We start from the raw sequence: 12,403 nt of genomic DNA, 5'->3' as shown, positions 1-12,403 counted from the left end.
AGACAGTTTAGTCACTAACCCATGCAGTCAGTGAGACACATTTAATCACTCACTCATACAGTCAGTCATGCACCTACTAAATCCTTCGTCCAGACACTTACACATCCACTCATTCTTCAATATGTAAGACATATTTAAACTTTATAGAAACAAAAAATCACTGGATGTTGTTATCAGTGATGTCATCAGTGATGTCATTTGAGATGTCATCAGTGATGTCATCAGTGATGTCACTGACCATGTCATGAATGATGTAATATGTGACATCATCAGCAGTGGATTGCGGGTGCGCGATATATAGTTAGTGCAACTAACTATATATGGAATTTCAATGGTTTTGTGTGAGTAAAATAAGGTTTAGTAAATGCTAATTCCTAACTATATATGGTCTATAACCTATGGTTTTTTCAGTGAATTTTCAAGGTTTTGTAAATGCTAATTCCTAACTATATATGGTCTATAACCTATGGTTTTTTCAGTGAATATATATATATATATACCCACTTAAAAAACCATAGGTTTCAGGGACGTTATAGTTAGAAATTAGCATTTAAAAAACTTTAGAAATTCACTGAAAAAAACATAGGTTTCAGGGACGTTATAGTTAGTTGGACATTTCACTCGTACAAAACCAGAGAAATTCGAACGTTATAGTTAGTAGAGCTAACTATAACTCGCACCCCCGCAATGCACTGCTGATGATGTCACATATTACATCACTCATGACATGGTCAGTGACATCACTGATGACATCACTGATGACATCTCAAATGACATCACTGATGACATCACTGACACTGTGGAGAAAATCCTCACAGCTCACCTTTCTTCCCCTGGTGTGTCTCCAACCACATGCCGGGACATATTGCAGCCCTCAAGTTTAGTCATCTGAAACATAATATAGAATCAGTAATGGCAGAGTACTTACAACTATACATGCCTAATTCTCTATTTCGCCCCTGCACACCCATGCTGCTGCACCCCATCGACTTCCGCCGCCCAGAGGTGTCTGCCTACTTCTGCGCACCCAGGCTACTGTACCCTATCCACTCCCACTGCCCAGAGGTGTCTGCCCGCTGCTGTGGACCCAGGCTGCTGCACCCCACCCACTCCCACTGCCTAGAGGTGTCTGCCCTCTGCTGTGCACCCAGGCTGCTGCACCCCATCCATTCCCATTGCTCGGAGGTGTCTGCCCGCTCTTGTGCACCCAGGCTGCTTCACACTATCCACTCCCACTGCCCAAAGGTGACTTCCAGCTGCTGCAGAAACAAGCCTCAGCCACCGGCGTGTGTCTAAGAGGGTCCACCATGTGCCGAAGCAACCTCTTCAGTCGTTGCATACACGCGGTCAAGCCGAGCTCACAATTCAAAGTGGGTATTGATTGCCAGGATGGCCATGCATCATCGCAGGCTGCACCCGTGCTCCGCTCTGGTGGCACTAACTCAGTGGAACTGAAGTCATTGCCTCGTGGCGGGAGGTCCGTGTCAGGGTGGGGGGGTCATCAATCTGTGAATCACAGCCTGCTAGCCAAAAAGCAAGATAATATTTTGTGTCATGCGTCCATCAAAGGAGAGAGAGAGAAAGAGTGGGAGAGAGGAAGAGAGAGAGAGAAAGAAAGAAAGAGTGAGAGAAAGACATAGAGAAAAAGTGAGAGAGAGGAAGAGAGCGAGAAAGAGAGAAACACTGTGAGAAAGAGGAAGAGAGTAACAGAGGAAGAGATAGAGTGAGAGAGAGAGAGGGGAAGAGAGAGAGAAAGAGTGTGAGGGAGAGAAAGGAAAAGATGGAGAGGGACTGTGAGTGCCCACACTGTGGACAAAACCCTCACAGCTCACCTTGCCGCCACCGGTGTGTCTCCAACCACGTGCCGGAACATAGTGGAGCCCTCAAGGTTACTCACCTGAAACGTAGTTTGGAATCAGTAATGGCAGAGAACATACAATTGCGCATGCCTAAATCGCTGTCCCACCTTGGTGCATCCAGGCTGCTGCACCCCTTCCACTTCCAATGCCCAGAGGTGTCTGCCCGCCGTTGCGCACCCAGGCTGCTGCACCCCATCCACTTCCACTGCCCACAGGTGTTTGCCCGCTGCTGCCCACCCAGGCTACTGAACCCCATCCACTCCCACTGCCCGCCGCTGTGTACCCAGGCTGCTGCACCACATCCACTCCCACTGCCCAGAGCTGACTGCCCGCCGCTGCGCAAACAAGCCTCGCGGCTCCCACCCTGCCATAGCAAACAGCAGTGTCCCGAGGCTGGGCACCCCAGGACACTGCAGGAGCCATCACGGGCTCCAGGAGGAGGGCCGCGCGACCCCCTCCCAACATGAGTGGAGCCCCAAGGATGTGGTGGTCCCCGGGGCTGCTTGGACCCCGCTATTAATTTTTAAGTAATGCACCCGGGACCTAGCCCACCCTGGGGTCTCATTAAAATAAAATTAATTCCCAGAGCGAATTGCGCTGATTTAAAAACAAAATGCTTTTTTTGGCCCTGGGGGTCCTTCTGGGACCCCCTGAGCAGGTCCATGGGTCAGGGTGTTTCTACCCTGCCCCCTTCTCTTGTTTTATATCTTTCTTTCTCTGTTGTCTGGTGACTCGCTTCTACCGAGTCAAAAGATGGCGGCCAACACTTCCTGGTTTGGAGTGTTGACAGCCAATTTGAATGAAGATCGTGGTCGGGAGGGGTCGCGACTCCACCAGCATCCCTAGATATCGAAACTTTTATTTTTTGAATTTCTCAGCAACTACTGAACGGATTCACACCATTTAAAATACGGTCGCTTTTTGAACCAAGCTCTACCTTTCTGCCAAATTTGGGGTAATTCCGTTCAGCAGTTCGGGCTGTAGCCCGTCTCAAAATTTCCTATGGAAATTAACATGGGGAAAACGCGTTTTGGGACCCCCCTTTTTGCTCAGCCCCCGCTTGATGAATCACCCCTAAACTTTCAGGATAGGAGCTGACCTGGATAGACTTTTTTTTGAAGATTCATCAAACAACGCCAAAGTTATTAGCAAATCAAAAAATGCTTTTCCTATGCACTAGGTTCTAACTATAACTATATATATATATCTTACTGGTGTTTGCCAGTAGGTAGTTATAGTTAGGACCTTGTTTCTATTCAAAAAGCGTTTTTTCTTCTGCCAATATCTTTTGCACCGTTTGATGAACCTTCGCAAAACTTTCCAAACTAATGACCCGATCTGGTCAGCTCCTGTCTTGAAATCTTGGGGGTGATTCGTCAAGCGGGGCCAAGGAAAAAAGGGGGAGGTTAAATGGTGTAAATCCGTTAAGTAGTTCCTTAGAAATTCAGAAAATAAAAATATTGATATCTGAGCAACGAGAAGAATTTGCGAACCCTCCCGAGCATGAGCTTCATTCTGATTGGCTGCCAACACTCCGAAACCAGGAAGTGTTGGAAGCCATCTTGTGACTCGGTAACCAAGTCACAAGAAAACAGTAGAAAAAAGGATAGAAATCAAGAAAAGGGGGCAGGGTAGAAACAGCCTGACCCCTACGCCTGCTCAGGGGGTCCCACAAGGATCCCCAGGGCCAGAAAATCTGGCCGAAAGGGTGTAAATCTAACAGAAAAATAAAAATAAATGAAGCATTGTCTCCTGCACTTTGTTTTAATCAGCCCCTGGGTGGCCAGGGCCAGGTCCTGGGGCCAAAGAAAACATATATGTAGCAGGAGCCTGCAGGGGCCCCCGCCCCTCCGGGCACTGCCACTTCCCTGGGGATTGTATCAGTTATGCGTAGGGAGGCTACTGCCTCCCACACTGCCCCAGGGACCACCACCTCCACAGGGCATATGTGTAATTATGTGGTGGGGTCTCGCGGGCCCCCACAAGCCCCGGGCACCGCCACCTTCCCGGGGCTTCAATATCAATAAAAGTGTGGGGGGGCTTCTGCTCCCTCATACTGCCCTGGGGACCACCACCTCCCTGGGGCATTGACTAAAATAAATACGGGATCCGTAGCGGACCCCAGCCCCGAGTACCACCACCTCCCCTCGTGGAGCCCTCCTTGGCCCTGGGACCAGGGTAGATTCCAGCAATGTCCTGGGGTGCCCTCCACCGGGACATTGCAGTTTGCAATGGCAAGCGGGAGTACGGCTCCCACCCTGTCATTGCAAACTATGCTTCTCTTCATGGAAGCGAGAGCAGAAAACCTGCTCTCGCTTCCATAAAGAGACAGAGCCGGCTTTAGCGCTGGTGGCGCCCAGTGCAATAATGTTAGTTGGTGCCCCCACTGATCACCTCCACCACCGACTCTCTCACTAGAACCCTTTAACAGTGACCAAGTCTCCACAACCACGCTCTCTCACGTGCATTGAATTTGTTATATAACGCAACTCATACCAGTAAAGTATGTCAGAGTACTTTGCATCACACACACATTACACCGACAATCAATCATACTTGTGTAAATCAGTGTATAGGAAATGTTACATAAGCCAAAGAACTAAAAGTGTAGTAGTCACAGTATTCTTGAATAAGGAATTGTGAGAAAGATTACAGCACAGCCAGTATTTATGTACAACTAAGTTTCCGCCAAAAATAAATTTATTAAATGAAAATGTTCTGAAGCACAATTTGTAGGTGTTTCTTAAAGAAGAAAGGAAAGAGTGAGTAATCCCCTGGTGAAAAGGCAACCAAAACCGAGGTAAAATGTGAACATGCATAGTACATTGGTTGCTTTACATCAGAAGACAGCAGTTTTGTATTCAGTAAACTTTAAGACAAAGGGAATTAATCATTGTATCACACTTATGAAAAACAGTCTGTCTTTGTACATGTGTTGACGGCGTTTCGACCCTTGGAGAATAAAAAGGTCTCATCAAGACTGAAATTGCCTGGGTTCTGGAGAAGAAAGAAATGGCAGATATTAGGGGTCTTGTAAACATGGATTGTATAGAAAGGTGTGAATAGGAGGATCAATACTGGCTTAGATAGTGGAAAAACCAATCCGCAAAGTAGGGACCACTAAGGATTAGCAACAATAATTGTTCTTGTTTGGTGAATGAGTGTCTGATATAGACTTATAGGGTCAGCAATCCCCTTCTGAATTCCTGTAAAAATAAAGAGACGTGTAAAATTGAAGGCTATATAGATAAACTTGCTGCGGTGAGCAATTAGGAAAAAGGGAACGGCTCACCTCAGAAAGATAAGGAGCATCTGCAATAGGCTGTCTTCAAAAGACACGAGGTCACAATTAAAATAGGTGTTTTTTTATTGATGCAGGTAAATTCCAATTCTCAGATCTTGCTCCCGCCTCAGCACTACCACAAGGATGAAAATAATGAGCTACATTTGAGTACCATTGTAAAAATATATAAACGTCCAGCTGTTGCAGCTTATGTTCTATCAAGTTTGAAAATGGTATTTAATTCAGGATCAGAGAAATATATAAACTAATTTTATTGGGTCTTTTACGACAGTTTATGACACTGTTCTGCACTGCTCAGGATGCTTCTTCATGTGTACGTGCTTTAATGCCAACTCCAAAAGAGCCTCTACAAGGCCCAAGACGCATTTTCATGCAAGCATAATATAATGCCACCTCCGAAGGGGTCTTCTATTAGTTTCAAGAAGGGTCGTCATGCATGCATGCTATAATGCCTCCTTGAAAAGGGTCTTCCGAATGCCCAAGAAAGGTCTTCATGCTGGCATGCTATAATGCCACCTCTGAAAGGGTCTTCTATGAGGCCCAAGAAGGCCGAAGAAGGTTCTTCATGCTTTCATGCTATATGCAGATTCATTTGTATCTCTGGTTCTCCAGTGTCAGAAGGTGCAAGCCCGCAGGCTTGGAAAGAAAAGGCAGGTGAGGTCTTTCCTCGCTTACACTGAAAAATAAAGGGAGTAGTGGTCACAAAAGAAGACCGAAGACTACGGCAAGCCAATCTCCTTGCCAGCCGATCGCCTGTGCTGATGAACATGTGGAGTGAATGCCCTTCGACTCCAGTACTCTCTAATACCACTGTTGTTTACTTTCAGATTGATGACGTTGAGTGGAAGTTTTTACTAACTGGCGGCATCGGCCTTGATAATCCCTTTTCGAATCCTTGTATCTGGCTTCCCCCAACATCTTGGGATGAAATTTGTCGCCTGGACGAGTTACCAACTTTTAAAGGCCTGCGGAAGGATTTCATGCGACTGAAAGATGGATGGAAAGTCGTATATGACAGTTTGGTATGTATTCATTCTTAGGACTTCCTACAATGCATTGCGTCCACACTTGGGAATCACTTACATGCATATCATTAAATTCTACAGACAGTGGCGAATGATAAACAATGTTTTACTGCATTTAAAAGTGACATTAGACTGACATTGACAACAAGCACACGTCGTCAGTGATAAAAATAGAATATATTATTGTGTTTAGGAACTCAAACGTTTTCGTATCAAAATGTTAATGCTGTGTTACTTATTAACACCAATAAAATTGACAATTTATTGTTGACAAAGTGTCCGAGAAAAATAGGAGGCTGAAATGTCATAGATTTCCCCTCTTCACTTTTTTTTAAAACTTATTTAGACTTAGTTTCCCTTATTTTCCCTGCAGGTAGGCAAAATAAATCACCACTTTAATAGTGACAAATTCTGAACCATTGGTGTGTTTTTTGACTTTGTTCAAATTACTTTTGAAATACTTGGGGCCTGATTACGAATTAGGAGTAAACGTATGGAGATTTCCTGGTGACAGAAGTTAACATGTCCGACCAGTATCTCCGCACGTTTACTACTGTTACACGTTAAACCCACGAAATGAGAATTAACTGTGTTATGCACAGAAGTACTGTGCATAGTATCACCTTTAATGAGGAGATTAATGCACACATTTACCTCCTGCTATGAGCAGGTATTACATCAATATCGGAGGTTCTTTCTGGGTGAGGGTGAGGGAGAGGGAGAGGGAAAGGGCTAGAGAAAGTAATGAGGGATGGACAAGGGTACAAGGATCTGTTGTTGGAGCAACCAAGTGCACTGCGGTTTTACCAGCTGGAATTACTGACCGGTAAAATCAGGTGTCAGGATTCTCCCATACCCAGGAAAACCGGATGCAGCACCACCAGGCCAGACTTGATCAGGCAGAGAGTAATTCGATTTGGGAATTCTTCTCCATCTTTCATATAATCAGAGCTTTTTTATACTGCTTTCCATTATTTTATAGCATCGGAAATTTAAGTGGACTTTCTCAATTGATTATTTTTCTTTTTCTTAACATATTTTTGTACTCCCTCACAACCTCAATCACCAGCTCTGCAAACAGCTGGGTACTTTTTTTTTTTATAGTACCCATGTTGAGTAATTTCTAGTAGCATAGTTTGCCTCGATAACTAAAGCCATTTTTAGGTGTACCGTGACAGCTTTAGACATCTCGTAGGGCCTGATTACGAGTTTTGGCTGTCCTGGAGGGGGCAGCAGGCTACTGCTCCGCTCCTAGAGAGCTGAAACTCACTGCTGCCTGTCCACCAGATTACAAGAAACTTTGTGGTACGGCGGACGGGTGGCGTGATGGTCCAGCGAATGTGATGTTTAAAGGCTCATTGTAAGCCTTAAGCAGCATTGCCGTGGTACCACCAGTGCACGTTCCTGTACGGGAAGGAATGCACCATGTTGTTCATTCCTTACCATGACACTGGGGGTGTAAAACTACAGGGAGGGCAGAACATGTGCCACCATCATGCAATACAATGCACAGGGGCAAGAGGGGGTCCTGTAGGGCACCCTTTATTGCCTCACCGCCACCTTTTTTCATGGCTGTGTGACCACCATGAAAAGGGCGGTGGAGAGGCAACTCAAAATATGTTTGGCAGTACTGCAGAGGCACCGCTAGCATATTTTGAACTCAAACCACTGTTGGACCACCACGGGATCCTTAATCGTGGCAGTAGCAATAACTTAGTGCCCTGCGATCACCACACTTATAAGACTGCGGGCAGTCCTGCAGGGTGCCTGTGGTCAGACGGCAACCACGACTGCAGTAGTCCAGTGGACCGCCACAGACATACTAATGCCCCTAGACTCATGTAAAACAAAAAAAAAAATCCACACAGAGCCCCTTTCACCCATAGGTTTTTGGAAGAGTCCTTCACATTGTGGATCAGCCCGCAGGACAGCATATATTTCAATAGGATGATCGGTCAAACCCTTTAATCCTTTGCTTTGTCATTTGTGTAATTCACATTTCGGTGAAGCCAGCAGGACAGCCATCTGGTAAATGGAGTCCTCCTCATGTTTAATGACAACATTTTCTCTCTTTATGTCTGAGCCCACATCAGGAAGGGGTCCCAGAAAGCAAAGAAAATCATTGTGAAGCTGTGACCCTGTCCTCAAACTCACTTGGGTCACCCACCACTATTCACTCATTCCCTGTACCGGCACTTGCCTGGTACTAAGAGGCACGTGGCAGGTAGATGTTCCACAAGCTGCTGCTTAGTGGCTCCTCCCTGCTAGCCCTCTGCGGTGACTCCGTTCACAGCAGCGCCCTGGGGCTGTCTGACAATCACAGCTATTATTTAAGTGCCAAGATGCACTATATTTTCTTCCACATCTTATGCGCTGGTGCTGGCTTTAAGGGGGTACTACAGCTTCAAAGAGGGAGGGTCTCTGGGTGGTCTCAGTGGATCCGTTTAGGGAATTTGCCCATAGAAACCTATTCAGTATGACAGAGTTAGTAAGATGGTCAGCAAAAAGTGAAAAATCCCTGTGAACTAGTATATTAAGGCATCTACTGTTGACTTCACAGCTCGTGGTCTCAGGGACATGATGCTTAAGTCATGTTGGATTGCTTGCTCACAGTCTTCCGTCTAGTGCCTCTTCCTGCCCGATGACGTTTCAGGGAGCTTCCTATCATTAGTTCTAATGTGCTGCACTGCCACCTTATGACTGCATCAAGATGCCTGCTGTCAACAGATACACCATGGTATTTGTTGCCTGAGGCCACTCCCGAGCTCTTGCTGATGGTAGTCATCAGTACATTGCTAGATAAGAAGTCAAGACCACTTTGGAGCACTTGCTAGTTGTCATCAACCATACTCTGCTTTGTGTCGACCAAACACGCTTAACTTGTGGTGCCATGTGCTACCTGAGTTTGCTTCAGAGCCATTCCTGTTTCAGTCATGCACAAAGTACAGAAAGGGGTAAAAGTGAAGAGAGCACCCAAGTAATGTTGACGGGGAGGCCCTGTGAAAGATTACTCATGACCTTACAGAATGTCCTTAGCTTGGTGTAGCAACGCAACCGATCAGCAGAAAAGAGAGGCAGTCCGGGTCTAAACACTGAGCACCATCAAACTTTATCACCCCTCTTACAGCCCGAGAGCCAGTCACCAATTTACATGGCTAACCCTTTGCAACAGTGTAGTAATGAAATATAGCCTAAAATCCTTTAAGAAAAATATTGTCCGTTAATAATAGAAAATATATACCCAAATTACACTAACATTTGCCTTTCCTTTGCTGCTGTCTCCACGCTGGGCGTGACGTCCCTTGGAACCTGCTTCGTTTTCCCTGGACACTGCTTGGATACTGGTTGCGGTACCCGCTGCGCGGGTCCCGCTGCGCCGGGGGCTTCAACGTATTACCGTGACCGCCAGAACTCTGACTCTGGGTGCTGAGACCTGCAGGGCTGCGAGCGTGTTGTGGGCGCAGGACTACAAGTCCCAGGAGCGCCCACAACTCCCTATAGTTACCAGCTGGGACGCTCTCCCTGCAGGCTCCTCCCTGGTGCCTTGGCGCGGTGAATAGCCTCCCCTTTCCTTTCATCGCCGGATTTGCCTTTCCTTTGCTGCTGTCTCCACGCTGGGCGTGACGTCCCTTGGAACCTGCTTCGTTTTCCCTGGACACTGCTTGGATACTGGTTGCGGTACCCGCTGCGCGGGTCCCGCTGCGCCGGGGGCTTCAACGTATTACCGTGACCGCCAGAACTCTGACTCTGGGTGCTGGGACCTGCAGGGCTGCGAGCGTGTTGTGGGCGCAGGACTACAAGTCCCAGGAGCGCCCACAACTCCCAATAGTTACCAGCTGGGACGCTCTCCCTGCAGGCTCCTCCCCCTACCCTTGAGACAGTACATTATCACCTGGTGAACCCCGCGGCGCGGAAGCGCGCCGGGGGAAGCCCGGGACAAGGGCGGGACCGTCTGTGGCCGTCCGGGGCCGAAGGAGGCCGAGCAGGGCCTATTCCCCGTGTCCCTTTCCTTAATTTCTGCCTGTTGAGTTATATTAGTGTGTGCCTTTGATCCGACCCTGTCATTGTAGTACCGGCCACTGCTGTGCTCCTGTAAAGGTCATTATTAGTTCCTCCCCCAACGAGATGCTTAGCTCTGAGGCAAATTCTGTCCCAGGAACGTCAGGGTCTTCTTCTTCTTCCTTTTTAGGTCCCCTGGACAAATTTTTTGCTAAAATAAAGAATGAAGCCGATAGGGAGCTTACTCTCGCAGAGAAACGAGCTGAGCGACGTCTCTCCATCGAGAAGTTAAAACAAAGACCATTTCAGCCCCAGGATACAGTTATAGGACCCCTAATAGATTTAACCACACCTAAAGACCTTGTTAATACTTTTTCCTTTATAGAAGATATCCCTCGCATTTTTCAAACTCAGTCCCCTGATCAGATGGATACCATAACTATTTTTGATTCTATCCCCTCTCAGTCACTAGCCACACAGACTATAGATTTAAGTACTACTCAAAATGAACCAGCTACTCTTTACGATAAAAGCATACCTTCTCCCGCATTTACTCCAATTGGGTTTGATCAACATCCCCTTAATATTCCCGATGGAAAGCCTTTAAGATCATCTATCAAGGTCCCCAATAAACATCCTAAGGGTTTCTCTGGCTCTCCGCCGAGGAAGAAAAGAAGAAAGTACGTACTAAAAAGGAGAATTGTTCCTCCCACTAATCCTACAAATCCAATATATACCCAGCCTACTACTCCCCAAAAGGATGGAATAATGGAGACTATGAAAGACACGATTCCTAATTCAATATCTGTTCCTAGTTATGCAGGGTTATTGAATGATATTGACTGTCTCATAAAGGCTCTGATCCTCCCCCTTTCAGAAAGGATTATTAGATTAGGTGAGTGTGTTGATCAAATCCTTCAAGAGCAGAAGGGTACATCGTCCGGTACACCTCATGCTCCTAGCAATATACCCCAGTCCACAAAAGTCTCTAAACAACTTAAGACATGGAGTGGTACCCCTAAAATAAATCCACCACCGATATCTGGGACCCCATAACCAGTACAGGATAATAAATGTAATGACAAACTTAAAAATAATTTTGCCACAGTTACTAACATCACAAGCAAAAACACAGGGACCCATAATACTCAGTCTAATAAGATAAAGCCCCCACTTACTATATCTTATAATACTAAAAGAAGATTAAGGGACATCGCTGACTTACCACCTGAGAGCCTAAACTATGTCATTGTATTAACAGGGGTCCCGCCTCCGCCAGCTGGTAAGCAAGAACATCAGGACAATTTAAAAAACAAGGTTATCTACTGGCTGCGGAAAAACAGACCACTTCCCTCGCACCTAAACGGCGATATCGTTTCGGTTAGGCGATGCAACTGGGTAGGCACTAGACCTAAGGATATAGACGGTGAGGTGATCATAGTCAACTTCAAAGATCACAGACTAGTCACTTTTATCAGTGATTGGTTTCCCGGGACGGGTATGGGGGGGATTTCAACGCACAACCTAGGTTATTTCTACCCTGAATCTACGCTGAACCCATTACCATCTAATAAATTACAACCGAGGAATAGAATTCCCAACCATATGAACAATTGGTATCCAAAAGGTTCGTATGGAGCCTTAAAACCTCGGTTTCCAGCCCAAGGTCCCCACATGGGACATTATCCATCTTCCTTTCAACCTAGGCCCACCCCTTTTCAACCCAAGAGTCACAGACCCCACGTTCCCCATAGAATAGATCCCCCAGTGATGACAAGGGGCCAGAACCCTCATGAGTTCATTTACGATCCTCGCTTCCCACCTTGCCAGCCAACCTATCAACCGCCAAAATATCAAAACTCTATTTTTTATGACTATTGGGATAACTCTCAATCTTACAACCCTAAGGATTCCTGGAGTATATCTCTGGCTAACCTATTCCACCCTCTTTCTGAATTGGATGAAAATGAATGACATTATGACCCTATCACCATAGAAAAGAGGCCCGAGGGGCACCAGAAACATCAGTTTACCACTACCAAAAATCCTCTAGTAAGCCCATCAAAGGTGACTAGTGGTAATATGTGGTTGTGGGAAAATCCATTAGGAGATATTACGATGTCCAGCGTCGTCCCTTATTATTCTCAATTAATTCCCCAGAATTGTTCCGTCGCTACTCCTAGGACCCCTTCTGCCATCATAAACATACCATCCTC

At 46.3% G+C, this 12,403-nt stretch overlaps 1 protein-coding gene across 1 annotated transcript in view; it reads left to right on the top strand.

The window, feature by feature from the left end:
* The window catches only part of DNAH7 (dynein axonemal heavy chain 7), a 2,019,015-nt gene that overhangs the window by 1,650,333 nt on the left and 356,279 nt on the right, over positions 1-12,403 (top strand). The window contains exon 52 of the mRNA XM_078680414.1: positions 5,991-6,185. Within this exon, the coding sequence (XP_078536540.1) occupies positions 5,991-6,185 (195 nt within the window). The remainder of the gene's footprint in view (positions 1-5,990; positions 6,186-12,403) is intronic.

The sequence above is a fragment of the Lissotriton helveticus genome, chromosome 3_1 (genome assembly GCF_964261635.1).
Source record: "Lissotriton helveticus chromosome 3_1, aLisHel1.1, whole genome shotgun sequence".
NCBI classification, from domain to species: Eukaryota; Metazoa; Chordata; class Amphibia; order Caudata; family Salamandridae; genus Lissotriton; species Lissotriton helveticus.
The sequence above is the reverse complement of the archived record's forward strand: the minus strand, read 5'-3'. Positions and strand labels throughout refer to the sequence as shown.